The 16,736-nt window shown below is 48.1% G+C and overlaps 1 protein-coding gene across 3 annotated transcripts in view; it reads right to left on the minus strand.

Moving 5' to 3' along the window:
- The window catches only part of CA9 (carbonic anhydrase 9), a 324,823-nt gene that overhangs the window by 36,085 nt on the left and 272,002 nt on the right, over positions 1-16,736 (minus strand). For all 3 annotated transcript variants that reach the window (XM_069205726.1, XM_069205727.1, XM_069205728.1), the window contains exon 8: positions 3,961-4,102. In XM_069205726.1, coding sequence (XP_069061827.1) covers positions 3,961-4,102 — 142 coding nt within the window. The remainder of the gene's footprint in view (positions 1-3,960; positions 4,103-16,736) is intronic.

Raw genomic sequence — 16,736 nt, forward strand, 5'->3', positions numbered from 1 at the left:
AGGAGGTGGACTGTGCTGTCCAGGTGGAGGATACATGGCAGACTGAAGGTCACATAGGAAGTAGACTGTGATATCCAGGTGGAGGACACATGGCAGACTGAAGGTCACATAGGAAGTAGACTGTAATCTCCAGGTGGAGGACACATGGCAGACTGAAAGTCACATAGGAAGTAGACTGTGCTCTCCAGGTGGGGGATAAATGGCAGACTGAGGGTCACATAGGAAGTAGACTTTGGTCTCCAGGTGGAGGATACATGGTAGACTAAAGGTCACATAGGAAGTAGACTGTGCTATCCAGGTGGAGGACACATGGCAGACTGAGGGTCACAGAGGAAGTAGACTGTGCTTTCCAGGTGGAGGACACATGGCAGGCTGAAGGTCACATAGGAAGTAGACTGTGCTCTCCAGGTGGAGGACACATGGCAGACTGAAGGTCACATAGGAGGTAGACTGTGCTTTCCAGGTGGAGGACACATGGCAGACTGAAGGTCACATAGGAGGTGGACTGTGCTTTCCAGGTGGAGGACACATGGCAGACTGAAGGTCACATAGGAAGTAGACTGTGCTCTCCAGGTGGAGGACACATGTCAGACTGAAGGTCGCATAGGAAGTAGACTGTGCTCTCCAGTTGGTGGACACATGGCAGACTGAAGGTCACATAGGAGGTGGACTGTGCTGTCCAGGTGGAGGATACATGGCAGACTGAAGGTCACATAGGAAGTAGACTGTGATTTCCAGGTGGAGGACACATGGCAGACTGAAGGTCACATAGAAAGTAGACTGTAATCTCCAGGTGGAGGACACATGGCAGACTGAAAGTCACATAGGAAGTAGACTGTGCTCTCCAGGTGGAGGATACATGGTAGACTAAAGGTCACATAGGAAGTAGACTGTGCTATCCAGGTGGAGGACACATGGCAGACTGAGGGTCACATAGGAAGTAGACTGTACTTTCCAGGTGGAGGACACATGGCAGGCTGAAGATCACATAGGAGGTAGACTGTGCTTTCCAGGTGGAGGACACATGGCAGACTGAAGGTCACATAGAAAGTAGACTGTGATCTCCAGGTAGAGGACACATGGCAGACTGAAGGTCACATAGGAGGTAGACTGTGCTTTCCAGATGGAGGACACATGGCAGACTGAAGGTCATATAGGAGGTGGACTGTGATCTCCAGGTGGGGGATACATGTCAGACTGAAGGTCGCATAGGAAGTAGACTGTGCTTTCCAGGTGGAGGACACATGGCAGACTGAAGGTCACATAGGAGGCAGACTGTGCTTTCCAGGTGGAGGACACATGGCAGACTGAAGGTCACATTGGAAGTAGACTGTGCTCTCCAGGTGGAGGACACATGGCAGACTGAAGGTCACATAGGAGGTGGACTGTGATATCCAGGTGAAGGACACATGGCGGCTCTAGTGATGTTCGAAGGAGGGGATAGAATCCACATCCCTGCTACCTGTTCCACACCGGTTGCACTGATTTCTGCAGAGCAGGCACCAGGTTTGATTGACCATTTCAGCATTTTTTTTTTATTTAAAAAAAACAAAACAGCAATGACTCTGACATCTGATGAGGTGTATCGGAAAACGCCAAGACAGCCATTTACAACATAGAGTTTAGAGGAGAAAACACAAAAGGAGGTAAATCAACCACAGTGGCAGGACCTTCTCACACCGCATGACAATATGTGTTCCTCGTCTGCTGACCAATACTGTCACAGTCTGTGATGACCTTTGACATAGTATATTTTATCTCAAACATGCTGGTTTGTGTGTCTTGCACTTATCAAACTAGAAAAACACATTGTTCCCCTCACTGTCTGACTATTGAGCCAGTGTTTTATAGTTGGAGAAGGTTATTTTCTCACTGGGTTCCAAATGCTGCTTGATGTGTGTTTTGAAGGCAAGTGGAAAGGAGAAATCTCAGGGTTGTATAAAGGTGTTTGTGTAAACACAGAGGTGGCCTAGAGGTGTTGGATGGCTTAGAAGTGAAAGTGCAGTGCACCAGGGCACTTTTGTAGAATCACACTTACACTACACAACTTACCCTGGCTCCCTGCAGATGCCACTGCTGTGACCTCTTAGTGTGAGTGTGACAGGTGCACGGAGACCCCTCCGGTCTCTGGAGGCTGATGTTCTTGAGGACAGTTTAGGATGTCTCCAGAAAGGCTATTGGTGCCACCTTAGAGGCTTGGCCTGGGAGGTTACAGAGGGCAGAGGGTGGGTCACTGATACCACAGAGGCACCAGCGGGAAGACTTGTCACAAATGGAGGCCTAAGAATGAACAGAAGCTGCTGTCTGCCCACTGTGGAACTGTGGGGCTGCATTAGAGGAGTGAGTGGTGTAGGAGGCAAGGATGCATTTAATAAAGAAAGGATAAATAATGGACCACAAGCTTGGTGAGGATCGCAGTACTTTTCAGACTGGATTCCTGGGCTCAGACACAGCGACTGCAGGGAAATCACTGTTGCTAGACTCTTGAAGATGCTGAAGGGGCTAGGGTGACTTCTGGGACAGAGACAGGTGCAGAAGGTGCAGGAGGTCTCTACTGATGTGAAAGACAAAGGCAAACAAGGACCTTCTGCTGATGGGACCTGCGTACCTGGCACAAGACCTGAGCCACTGACTTCCCCCCCAGGTCAATCCTTCACCTGAGATCTGTTAGGCCCCGATGGTACATCCACACACCTACCTTCTTGGTTTGTATCTCTCCTCCTGAGCTGTGCAAGCAGCTCCCACAGGAAGCAGGAGAACAGCTTCTGCTGGAGCAGTCAGGACCCGCCAGAGGACTGACTGCCATGAGGTCCGCATCTGAATAACATTGGTTGTACGAATAGCCTGGCTCCAACTAAGAAGAGACTTAGGCCCAAATTTAAGAGAGCCTAGCACCACTTTAGCGCCACCTTGGTGTAATTTTTTTATACTAAGGTGGCCTTTTCCCTACGCCATATTCACAAAATGGTGCAATTCATGCATTGCGCTACATTGTAACCCTTTGCTCTACATTATGCATGCGCCAAGGCGTTACACAATTAGGGGGAAGCGAAAAAATGGCGCAAAAATCGAAGCAATTTCTATGCATCATTTTTTTCTGCACTTTTAACGCCTGATCAGAGCAGGTGTTAAAAGGGGGCAACCCATTGTTTACGATGGGCTCTTCTGTACTGTTCAGGGTTAGCTCCAAAATGTTGGCGATACTCCTGCAGAGTACATCAATAGTGTCAAACATTTTGAAGCTATTGCCCCCTATCCTGCGCCATGGTGCACTGTGTTAGATACGGTGCACACATAGTGGAGGTAGAGGGCGCTAAAGGGCGCACTGGCCGCAGCGCCACTTTCCTTAAATTAGCCCCTTAAAGATTTTGAAACCTGGAAGGTTCCCGTTGACCAGACGCAATCGCCGTTGATCAGACGGAAGGGATTTCCTCTGCTTTGAACCAGTTAACATTTTCTCCATCAGTTTTCCAACACCATTTCTCATTGTATTATTCAACACCTTGAGAAACCCCCAGGCCTGCGGCCCAAGAGGGCTGTTGCTTGCTTGTCTTAGGAAATCAGCTCAGAATAAAGATTTTTTTGCCGTCAGCTTAGAAGCGGTGTGTACATTAGTACGTGAAAAACCATGAAGCTACCCACCTCTGTCCTTAATCAGTTCTCATGAGATTTGCTTTAATGAGTTAAACGTTTCCCATTAAAGACACCCGGGATATTTGGATAGTCTAGGGTGGACAAACGTGGGACATTTCATCCCTCTTACCATCAAACCCAGCAGATAGTGGATAGAAGCCTCTGAGGGCACACAGAGCATATAACACTCAGGCCGACTTTAAAACCATAAAGGTGTTTAAGCTGCTAATATTCAGACAGTTTCCTGCAAAAGAAAGCACTGGCTTTGCAAATGGCCCCATGAGCTACCCTGCCTCGTTGAAGATGTAGCAAGGACCCCCTCCTTACCTGGCCCAAGACCTCTCCTTCCTCCTACGGGTGGCCTGAAGCTTGCCAGGACTGGGCGGCCATTGAGACTTTGGGGATCGCGGAAGTTGAGGTGCAGTATCTCGTGGTCGTCTCCATGGATCGTGTCCTCCAAGACTGAGAGCTTTGAAGAGAGGGAATGAAAAGTCTCCGGATATTACCATGGACATTGGAAACAGCATGCTGGCGCGTGTAGTGTTACTGACAGGGATGGATATCACAAGCCACACTGAGGGGGTCAGAGGAGTGAGTAAGCTAGTGCTGAAGCTACTGAGGAAGCATGAGAGGTGGAAGAAAGCGACAGCGGGTGTGAGGATGACCCTTGAGGAGAGGTGGTGCAACCCCCCTGCCTCCCTGTGCTATGTAGATTGCTTTGTCATCAGCGTCGACAACAAGCGTCTTCTAAACATATGCATCACTTTTGATAAACTTTGATTACCAGAAACAGGATTCTCATCTACAACTGCAGTTCTCAAACTTTGTTGTCTTAGCTAGATTCACACACTTTCAAATATATGTCTCATCATCATGGTGGTACTGTCAATACAATGGCAACTAAACTATGCACACTTTATCAGTTAATCCACCTCTTTATGTGGTCTCAGTCTGAGTCAGTGAGTGATGGGTCCTAAACTCCACTTCATCGCCCTGCAAAGCTTGACAGATTGTTATTCCATAGGGTCTGCACCCTCACTATTGCCTGATGAGACTCCCTGGGAGGTGGGTGATTCACAGGTGAATCTACAGAAATTCAGACACCACAATTGAATATTTTATAGATTCGCACTTCTGAAGTAGAATAGCAATCATGTTACCTTGGAAGGTGGGGCAGCGAGGCATCATCTTCAGTAGTACACCTTCCACACTGCCTGTCACAGTAGTGAGTCCGCTCTTCTGTCGCACACAGTAATGCATCAGTGAGCTGTGTAAGGATCTCTTCCACCTTCCAGATCACCTGCAGTGGGGCACAGGAGTTCAGTGCCACCGTGGTCATCATGTTTATGGTGCAGCAAGGCAGCTATTCTACAATGAAGGAGTCTTGGATTGTTTGGACAACATACCTATACTGATTTGCATATGGCTGGGTCCAAAATGAGGTGGAAAGGCCGATTTCCAAAGCACAATGACTGACATTGCCACCTGGATGGGGACCAAATGCCTCAAGCTCAACTCGGAGGTCCTCATCTTTGGGAACAAATTCTCCCACGGGAACAACATCTGGTGGCCTTCAGCTCTCTGTCCCTCACCCACCCCAAACAGCCAAGCACACAATCTCAGAATTATCCTGGACATGCAACTAACCATGAAGCAACAGATCAACGTAATCTCCTTGTCCTGCTTCCACACTCTCTGAATGCTCTGCAAGATCTTCAGATGGATCCCTATCTCAACCAGGAAAACAGTCACCCAGACCCTCATTGTAGGAAAGTACCATCTTGCCTGGCATGTTACCCCCATTTTTTCACTGTATATATGTTGTTTTAGTTGTATGTGTCACTGGGACCCTGGTAACCCAGGGCCCCAGTGCTCATAAGTGTGCCTGAATGTGTTACCTGTGTAGTGACTAACTGTCTCACTGAGGCTCTGCTAACCAGAACCTCAGTGGTTATGCTCTCTCATCTCTTTCAAATTGTCACTAACAGGCTAGTGACCATTTTACCAATTTACATTGGCTTACTGGAACACCCTTATAATTCCCTAGTATATGGTACTGAGGTACCCAGGGTATTGGGGTTCCAGGAGATCCCTATGGGCTGCAGCATTTCTTTTGCCACCCATAGGGAGCTCTGACAATTCTTACACAGGCCTGCCACTGCAGCCTGAGTGAAATAATGTCCACGTTATTTCACAGCCATTTTACACTGCACTTAAGTAACTTATAAGTCACCTATATGTCTAACCTTTACCTGGTAAAGGTTAGGTGCAAAGTTACTTAGTGTGAGGGCACCCTGGCACTAGCCAAGGTGCCCCCACATTGTTCAGAGCCAATTCCCTGAACTTTGTGAGTGCGGGGACACCATTACACGCGTGCACTACATATAGGTCACTACCTATATGTAGCTTCACAATGGTTACTCCGAATATGGCCATGTAACATGTCTATGATCATGGAATTGCCCCCTCTATACTATCCTAGCATAGTTGGCACAATCAATGATCCCAGTGGTCTGTAGCACAGACCCTGGTACTGCCAAACTGCCCTTCCTGGGGTTTCACTGCAGCTGCTGCTGCTGCCAACCCCTCAGACAGGCATCTGCCCTCCTGGGGTCCAGCCAGGCCTGGCCCAGGATGGCAGAACAAAGAACTTCCTCTGAGAGAGGGTGTGACACCCTCTCCCTTTGGAAAATGGTGTGAAGGCAGGGGAGGAGTAGCCTCCCCCAGCCTCTGGAAATGCTTTCTTGGGCACAGATGTGCCCAATTCTGCATAAGCCAGTCTACACCGGTTCAGGGGACCCCTTAGCCCTGCTCTGGCGCGAAACTGGACAAAGGAAAGGGGAGTGACCACTCCCCTGACCTGCACCTCCCCTGGGAGGTGTCCAGAGCTCCTCCAGTGTGCTCCAGACCTCTGCCATCTTGGAAACAGAGGTGCTGCTGGCACACTGGACTGCTCTGAGTGGCCAGTGCCACCAGGTGACGTCAGAGACTCCTTGTGATAGGCTCCTTCAGGTGTTGCTAGCCTATCCTCTCTCCTAAGTAGCCAAACCCTCTTTTCTGGCTATTTAGGGTCTCTCTCTCTAGGGAAACTTTAGATAACGAATGCAAGAGCACATCCGAGTTCCTCTGCATCTCTCTCTTCACCTTCTGCCAAGGAATCGACTGCTGACCGCGCTGGAAGCCTGCAAACCTGCAACATAGTAGCAAAGACGACTACTGCAACTCTGTAACGCTGATCCTGCCGCCTTCTCGACTGTTTTCCTGCTTGTGCATGCTGTGGGGGTAGTCTGCCTCCTCTCTGCACCAGAAGCTCCGAAGAAATCTCCTGTGGGTCGACGGAATCTTCCCCCTGCAACCGCAGGCACCAAAAAGCTGCATTACCGGTCCCTTGGGTCTCCTCTCAGCACGACGAGCGAGGTCCCTCGAATCCAGCGACTCTGTCCAAGTGACCCCCACAGTCCAGTGACTCTTCAGTCCAAGTTTGGTGGAGGTAAGTCCTTGCCTCACCTCGCTGGGCTGCATTGCTGGGAACCGAGACTTTTGCAGCTACTCCGGCCCCTGTGCACTTCCGGCGGAGATCTTTTGTGCACAGCCAAGCCTGGGTCCACGGCACTCTAACCTGCATTGCACGACTTTCTAAGTTGGTCTCCGGCGACGTGGGACTCCTTTGTGCGACTTCGGGTGAGCACCGTTTCACGCATCCTCGTAGTGCCTGTTTCTGGCACTTCTTCGGGAGCTACCTGCTGCTGAGAGGGCTCCTTGTCTTGCTCGACGTCCCCTCTCTCTCCTGGTCCAATTTGCGACCTCCTGGTCCCTCCAGGGCCACAGCAGCGTCCAAAAACGCTAACTGCACGATTTGCAGCTAGCAAGGCTTGTTGGCATTCTTTCGGCGGGAAAACACTTCTGCACGACTCTCCAGGGCGAGTGGGTTCCGTCCACCAAAGGGGAAGTCTCTAGCCCTTTTCGTTCCTGCAGAAACCTCAGCTTCTTCTGTCCAGTAGAAGCTTCTTTGCATCCACAGCTGGCATTTCCTGGGCACATGCCCATCTCCGACTTGCTTGTGACTTTTGGACTTGGTCCCCTTGTTCCACAGGTACCCTAGATTGGAAATCCACAGTTGTTGCATTGTTGGTTTGTGTCTTTCCTGCATTATTCCTCTAACACGACTTCTTTGTCCTTAGGGGAACTTTAGTGCACTTTGCACTCACTTTTCAGGGTCTTGGGGAGGGTTATTTTTCTAACTCTCACTATTTTCTAATAGTCCCAGCGACCCTCTACAAGGTCACATAGGTTTGGGGTCCATTTGTGGTTCGCATTCCACTTTTGGAGTATATGGTTTGTGTTGCCCCTATCCCTATGTTTCCCCATTGCATCCTATTGTAACTATACATTGTTTGCACTGTTTTCTAAGACTATACTGCATATTTTTGCTATTGTGTATATATATCTTGTGTATATTTCCTATCCTCTCACTGAGGGTACACTCTGAGATACTTTGGCATATTGTCATAAAAATAAAGTACCTTTATTTTTAGTATAACTGTGTATTGTGTTTTCTTATGATATTGTGCATATGACACTAGGTGGTACTGTAGTAGCTTCACACGTCTCCTAGTTCAGCCTAAGCTGCTCTGCTAAGCTACCATTATCTATCAGCCTAAGCTGCTAGACACCCTATACACTAATAAGGGATAACTGGGCCTGGTGCAAGGTGCAAGTACCCCTTGGTACTCACTATAAGCCAGTCCAGCCTCCTACATTGGTTGTGCAGCGGTGGGATAAGTGCTTTGAGACTACTTACCACTCTTGTCATTGTACTTTTCATAAGAGAAAAATATACAAAACAAGGTCAGTGTATATACACATAGCCAAAAAGTTTTGCGTTTCCTCTTTTCACTCTTTTCTAAGTGCTGAAAAGTACTTCTAAACTTTCAAAAAGTTCTTAAAAGTTTAAAAAGTTTTTTTCTGTCTTTCCAAAAAGTTCTGAAAACTTTTTTCTCTTTTTCTATCACTTTAACTCTCTCTAAAAATGTCTGGCACAGGCCAAAATGTTGATCTGTCCAAACTTGCATATGATCACCTTAGCTGGAAAGGAGCAAGGAGTCTCTGCATAGAGAGAGATTTGAGTGTAGGGAAGAATCCTTCCTTGGAACTGTTACTTAACATGCTTAGAGAACAAGATAAGGCTATAGGTGCCCCATCTGTTGAAAAAGTACCTAATAGTTCCCAATCTGATTCAGGGACTCCCCCAGGAAAAGATTCAGGAAAGAAACTTCCTAGCCTGCCCATTACTAGACAGTCTAGCATAGTTGGTAATGATGATGAGCCACACCATACAAATAGTGTTGTCTCACATCATAGCAAAAGCATTTATTCTCACCATACTGGTAGTAATGTTTCTGTTAGCCAAGCTGTTAGGGTGGCTTCTGTAAGGGACAGGTCTCCTTCTGTTCATTCCCATCATACCTCTGTATCTAGGAATGTCCCTCCCACCAACCCTGATGACAGAATGTTAGAGAGGGAACTCAATAAGTTGAGGGTGGAACAAACCAGACTGAAGCTTAAAAAGCAACAGCTGGATTTGAATAGACAGTCTTTTGAACTAGAGAAGGAAAGACAGAAGTTGGGTTTAGAAACCCATGGTGGCAGCAGCAGTATTCCCCATAGTCATCCTGCAAAAGAGCATGATTCCAGGAATCTGCACAAGATAGTTCCCCCTTATAAGGAGGGGGATGACATTAACAAGTGTTTTGCTGCACTTGAGAGGGCCTGTGTTGTACAGGATGTCCCTCAAAGGCAGTGGGCTGCTATCCTATGGCTATCATTTAGTGGAAAAGGTAGGGATAGGCTCCTTACTGTGAAAGAAAATGATGCTAATAATTTCCAAGTTCTTAAGAATGCACTCCTGGATGGTTATGGCTTAACCACTGAACAATACAGGATAAAGTTCAGAGAGACCAAAAAGGAGTCTTCACAAGACTGGGTTGATTTCATTGACCATTCAGTGAAGGCCTTGGAGGGGTGGTTACATGGCAGTAAAGTTACTGATTATGACAGCCTGTATAACTTAATCCTGAGAGAGCATATTCTTAATAATTGTGTGTCTGATTTGTTGCACCAGTACTTGGTGGACTCTGATCTGACCTCTCCCCAAGAATTGGGAAAGAAGGCAGACAAATGGGTCAGAACAAGGGTGAACAGAAAAGTTCATACAGGGGGTGACAAAGATGGCAACAAAAAGAAGGATGGTAAGTCTTCTGACAAGGGTGGGGACAAATCTAAAAATGAGTCTTCATCAGGCCCACAAAAACACTCTGGTGGGGGTGGTGGGCCCAAATCCTCTTTTAATCAGAACAAGGAAAAGAAACCATGGTGCTATTTATGTAAAATAAAAGGCCATTGGACAACAGATCCCAGTTGTCCAAAGAAAAGCACCAATGCTCCTACCACTACAACCCCTACTGCTACCCCTAGTGTCCCTACTAATAGCAGTGGTGGTGGGAGCAAACCTACTAATAGCCAATCCAAGGGAGTAGCTGGGCTCACTATTGGTAACTTAGTTGGGGTTGGCCTTGTTAGGGAGGCCACAGAGGCTGTGTTAGTCTCTGAGGGGGCTATTGATTTAGCCACCTTAGTTGCTTATCCCCTTAATATGGATAAGTACAAGCAGCTACCCCTAATAAATGGTGTTGAGGTTCAGGCCTACAGGGACACTGGAGCCAGTGTGACTATGGTCATAGAGAAACTGGTCCACCCTGAACAACACCTACTTGGTCACCAGTACCAAGTAACCGATGCTGACAACAACACACTTAGCCACCCCATGGCTGTTGTTAATCTCAACTGGGGGGGGGTTACTGGTACAAAGAAAGTTGTGGTAGCTTCAGATTTACCTGTAGACTGTCTATTAGGGAATGATTTGGAGACATCAGCTTGGTCAGATGTGGAGTTGGAGGCCCATGCAGCAATGCTGGGCATCCCAGGGCATATTTTTGCTTTGACAAGGGCTCAGGCCAAAAAGCAAAAAGGACAGGGAAGCTTGGATCCTGGAACAATGGACCAAGTGCTCCCTAAAGCTAGGGCTAGTAGAAGCAAACCACTTCCCACTATCCCTCCCTCTACAGTGGATTCAACTTCTGAGGAAGAAGAATTCCCTCCCTGTGCAGAACCTACACCAGAGGAGCTGGAAGCAGACACTGCTGAGCTTTTGGGTGAAGGGGGGCCTGCCAGAGAGGAGCTGAGTGTGGCACAGCAAACCTGTCCCACATTAGAGGGTCTCAGACAGCAAGCTGTCAAACAAGCTAATGGGGATGTCAGTGACTCTCACAGAGTTTACTGGGAGGACAACCTCTTGTACACTGAGCATAGGGATCCTAAACCTGGAGCTGCCAGGAGATTAGTGATTCCTCAGGAGTACAGAAAGTTCCTCCTAACCCTGGCACATGACATTCCCCTAGCTGGGCATCTAGGACAAATGAAAACTTGGGACAGGCTTGTTCCCCTGTTTCATTGGCCTAATGTCTGAGGACACAAAGGAATTTTGTAAGTCCTGTGAAACCTGTCAAGCCAGTGGCAAGACAGGTGGCACCCCAAAGGCACCCCTTATCCCACTGCCTGTGGTTGGGGTTCCCTTTGAAAGGGTAGGGGTTGACATAGTTGGTCCCCTTGACCCTCCTACTGCTTCAGGCAATAGGTTTATCTTGGTGGTAGTGGACCATGCCACAAGATATCCTGAAGCTATTTCTTTAAGGACCACTACAGCACCTGCAGTGGCAAAGGCCCTCCTGGGAATATTTTCCAGGGTGGGCTTCCCAAAGGAAGTAGTATCAGACAGGGGAAGCAATTTCATGTCTGCATACTTAAAGGCCATGTGGAAGGAGTTTGGTGTAACTTACAAGTTCACAACACCCTATCATCCACAAACAAATGGACTGGTGGAGAGATTTAATAAAACTCTCAAAGGCATGATTATGGGTCTCCCTGAAAAACTCCGCAGGAGATGGGATATCCTTCTACCATGCCTCCTTTTTGCCTACAGGGAGGTACCCCAGAAAGGAGTGGGCTTCAGCCCCTTTGAACTTCTTTTTGGACACCCTGTTAGGGGTCCACTCACACTTGTAAAGGAGGGTTGGGAACAACCTTTAAAAGCTCCTAAGCAGGATATTGTGGATTATGTATTTGGCCTCAGATCAAGGATGGCTGAGTACATGAAAAAGGCCAGCAAAAACCTTCAGGCCAGCCAAGAGCTCCAGAAGCAATTGCATGATCAGAAGGCTGTTTTGGTTCAGTACCAACCAGGGCAGAAAGTGTGGGTCTTGGAGCCTGTGGCCCCAAGAGCACTCCAAGATAAATGGAGTGGACCCCACACAATTGTTGAAAAGAAGGGAGAAGTCACCTATTTAGTTGACTTAGGCACTGCCAGGAGTCCCCTTAGGGTGCTCCATGTCAACCGCCTGAAACCCTACTATGACAGGGCTGATCTCACCCTGCTCATGGCAACTGATGAGGGACAGGAAGAAGACAGTGATCATCTACCTGATCTCTTCTCTTCCACAGAACAAGATGCTCTTGTGGAAGGTGTAGTTTTGGCTGATTGTCTTACTGCTGAACAGAAAGACCATTGCATAAATCTCCTAGATCAATTCTCTGAACTCTTCTCTACTGTGCCAGGTACCACGTCTTGGTGTGAGCACACTATAGATACTGGAGACAGTTTACCTGTCAAAAGTAAGATCTATAGGCAGCCTGACCATGTCAGGGACTGCATAAAGCAAGAGGTGCAGAAAATGTTAGAACTAGGAGTGGTTGAGCACTCTGAAAGTCCATGGGCTTCTCCTGTGGTACTTGTACCAAAACCCCATTCCAAAGATGGAAAGAAGGAAATGCGGTTTTGTGTAGACTATAGAGGTCTCAACTTGGTAACCAAAACTGATGCTCACCCTATACCCAGGGCAGATGAGCTCATAGATACACTGGCATCTGCCAAGTATCTAAGCACTTTTGATTTGACTGCAGGGTATTGGCAGATCAAATTGTCAGAAGATGCTAAACCTAAAACTGCATTTTCAATCATTGGAGGACATTACCAGTTTACTGTAATGCCTTTTGGTTTGAAAAATGCACCTGCCACTTTTCAAAGGTTGGTGAACACAGTCCTGCAAGGGCTGGAAGCTTTCAGTGCAGCATATTTGGACGATATAGCTGTCTTTAGCTCCAGCTGGGATGATCACCTGGTCCACCTATGGAAAGTTTTGGAGGCCCTGCAGAAGGCAGGCCTCACTATCAAGGCTTCAAAGTGCCAGATAGGGCAGGGGAAGGTGGTTTATCTGGGACACCTTATTGGTGGGGAACAGATTGCACCACTTCAGGGGAAAATCCAAACAATTATTGATTGGGTTCCCCCTACTACTCAGATTCAGGTGAGAGCCTTCCTAGGCCTCACTGGGTATTACAGGAGGTTCATTAAGAACTATGGCTCCATTGCAGCCTCTCTTAATGACCTCACATCCAAAAAAATGCCTAAAAAGGTATTATGGACAGCAAACTGTCAGAAAGCTTTTGAGGAGCTGAAGCAGGCCATGTGCTCTGCACCTGTCCTGAAAAGCCCTTGTTACTCTAAAAAATTCTATGTCCAAACTGATGCATCTGAATTAGGAGTAGGGGCAGTCCTATCACAACTTAATTCTGAGGGCCAGGATCAACCTGTTGCTTTTATTAGTAGGAGGTTGACCCCTAGAGAAAAACGTTGGTCTGCCATTGAGAGGGAGGCCTTTGCTGTGGTCTCGGCACTGAAGAAGTTGAGGCCATACCTGTTTGGCACTCACTTCATTGTTCAGACAGACCACAAACCTCTACTTTGGCTAAAACAAATGAAAGGTGAAAATCCTAAATTGTTGAGGTGGTCCATATCCCTACAGGGAATGGACTATACAGTGGAACATAGACCTGGGAGTAGCCACTCCAATGCAGATGGACTCTCCAGATATTTCCACTTAGACAATGAAGACTCATCAGGTCATGGCTAGTCTTATTGTCCTTCGTTTGGGGGGGGTTGTGTAGGAAAGTACCATCTTGCCTGGCATGTTACCCCCATTTTTTCACTGTATATATGTTGTTTTAGTTGTATGTGTCACTGGGACCCTGGTAACCCAGGGCCCCAGTGCTCATAAGTGTGCCTGAATGTGTTACCTGTGTAGTGACTAACTGTCTCACTGAAGCTCTTCTAACCAGAACCTCAGTGGTTATGCTCTTTCATCTCTTTCAAATTGTCACTAACAGGCTAGTGACCATTTTACCAATTCACATTGGCTTACTGGAACACCCTTATAATTCCCTAGTATATGGTACTGAGGTACCCAGGGTATTGGGGTTCCTGGAGATCCCTATGGGCTGCAGCATTTCTTTTGCCACCCATAGGGAGCTCTGACAATTCTTACACAGGCCTGCCACTGCAGCCTGAGTGAAATAACGTCCACGTTATTTCACAGCCATTTTACACTGCACTTAAGTAACTTATAAGTCACCTATATGTCTAACCTTTACCTGGTAAAGGTTAGGTGCAAAGTTACTTAGTGTGAGGGCACCCTGGCACTAGCCAAGGTGCCCCCACATTGTTCAGAGCCAATTCCCTGAACTTTGTGAGTGCGGGGACACCATTACACGCGTGCACTACATATAGGTCACTACCTATATGTAGCTTCACAATGGTAACTCCGAATATGGCCATGTAACATGTCTATGATCATGGAATTGCCCCCTCTATACCATCCTGGCATAGTTGGCACAATCCCATGATCCCAGTGGTCTGTAGCACAGACCCTGGTACTGCCAAACTGCCCTTCCTGGGCTTTCACTGCAGCTGCTGCTGCTGCCAACCCCTCAGACAGGCATCTGCCCTCCTGGGGTCCAGCCAGGCCTGGCCCAGGATGGCAGAACAAAGAACGTCCTCTGAGAGAGGGTGTGACACCCTCTCCCTTTGGAAAATGGTGTGAAGGCAGGGGAGGAGTAGCCTCCCCCAGCCTCTGGAAATGCTTTCTTGGGCACAGATGTGCCCAATTCTGCATAAGCCAGTCTACACCGGTTCAGGGGACCCCTTAGCCCTGCTCTGGCGCGAAACTGGACAAAGGAAAGGGGAGTGACCACTCCCCTGACCTGCACCTCCCCTGGGAGGTGTCCAGAGCTCCTCCAGTGTGCTCCAGACCTCTGCCATCTTGGAAACAGAGGTGCTGCTGGCACACTGGACTGCTCTGAGTGGCCAGTGCCACCAGGTGACGTCAGAGACTCCTTGTGATAGGCTCCTTCAGGTGTTGCTAGCCTATCCTCTCTCCTAAGTAGCCAAACCCTCTTTTCTGGCTATTTAGGGTCTCTGTCTCTGGGGAAACTTTAGATAACGAATGCAAGAGCTCATCCGAGTTCCTCTGCATCTCTCTCTTCACCTTCTGCCAAGTAATCGACTGCTGACCGCGCTGGAAGCCTGCAAACCTGCAACATAGTAGCAAAGACGACTACTGCAACTCTGTAACGCTGATCCTGCCGCCTTCTCGACTGTTTTCCTGCTTGTGCATGCTGTGGGGGTAGTCTGCCTCCTCTCTGCACCAGAAGCTCCGAAGAAATCTCCTGTGGGTCGACGGAATCTTCCCCCTGCAACCGCAGGCACCAAAAAGCTGCATTACCGGTCCCTTGGGTCTCCTCTCAGCACGACGAGCGAGGTCCCTCGAATCCAGCGACTCTGTCTAAGTGACCCCCACAGTCCAGTGACCCTTCAGTCCAAGTTTGGTGGAGGTAAGTCCTTGCCTCACCTCGCTGGGCTGCATTGCTGGGAACCGCGACTTTTGCAGCTACTCCGGCCCCTGTGCACTTCCGGCGGAAATCCTTTGTGCACAGCCAAGCCTGGGTCGACGCCACTCTAACCTGCATTGCACGACTTTCTAAGTTGGTCTCCGGAGACGTGGGACTCCTTTGTGCGACTTCGGGTGAGCACCGTTTCACGCATCCTCGTAGTGCCTGTTTCTGGCACTTCTCCGGGTGCTACCTGCTGCTGAGAGGGCTCCTTGTCTTGCTCGACGTCCCCTCTCTCTCCTGGTCCAATTTGCTACCTCCTGGTCCCTCCAGGGCCACAGCAGCGTCCAAAAACGCTAACCGCACGATTTGCAGCTAGCAAGGCTTGTTGGCATTCTTTCGGCAGGAAACCACTTCTGCACGACTCTCCACGGCGAGTGGGATCCGTCTACCAAAGGGAAAGTCTCTAGCCCTTTTCGTTCCTGCAGAAACCTCAGCTTCTTCTGTCCAGTAGAAGCTTCTTTGCATCCACAGCTGGCATTTCCTGGGCATATGCCCATCTCCGACTTGCTTGTGACTTTTGGACTTGGTCCCCTTGTTCCACAGGTACCCTAGATTGGAAATCCACAGTTGTTGAATTGTTGGTTTGTGTCTTTCCTGCATTATTCCTCTAACACAACTTCTTTGTCCTTAGGGGAACTTTAGTGCACTTTGCACTCACTTTTCAGGGTCTTGGGGAGGGTTATTTTTCTAACTCTCACTATTTTCTAATAGTCCCAGCGACCCTCTACAAGGTCACATAGGTTTGGGGTCCATTCGTGGTTCGCATTCCACTTTTGGAGTATATGGTTTGTGTTGCCCCTATCCCTATGTTTCCCCATTGCATCCTATTGTAACTATACATTGTTTGCACTGTTTTCTAAGACTATACTGCATATTTTTGCTATTGTGTATATATATCTTGTGTATATTTCCTATCCTCTCACTGAGGGTACACTCTGAGATACTTTGGCATATTGTCATAAAAATAAAGTACCTTTATTTTTAGTATAACTGTGTATTGTGTTTTCTTATGATATTGTGCATATGACACTAGGTGGTACTGTAGTAGCTTCACACGTCTCCTAGTTCAGCCTAAGCTGCTCTGCTAAGCTACCATTATCTATCAGCCTAAGCTGCTAGACACCCTATACACTAATAAGGGATAACTGGTCCTGGTGCAAGGTGCAAGTACCCCTTGGTACTCACTACAAGCCAGTCCAGCCTCCTACACTCATCTCCAGCCTCCTTGACTACACAATGCACTTTATACCGGAACCACAGAA

This window comes from Pleurodeles waltl, chromosome 1_2 (genome assembly GCF_031143425.1).
Source record: "Pleurodeles waltl isolate 20211129_DDA chromosome 1_2, aPleWal1.hap1.20221129, whole genome shotgun sequence".
Taxonomy (NCBI): Eukaryota; Metazoa; Chordata; class Amphibia; order Caudata; family Salamandridae; genus Pleurodeles; species Pleurodeles waltl.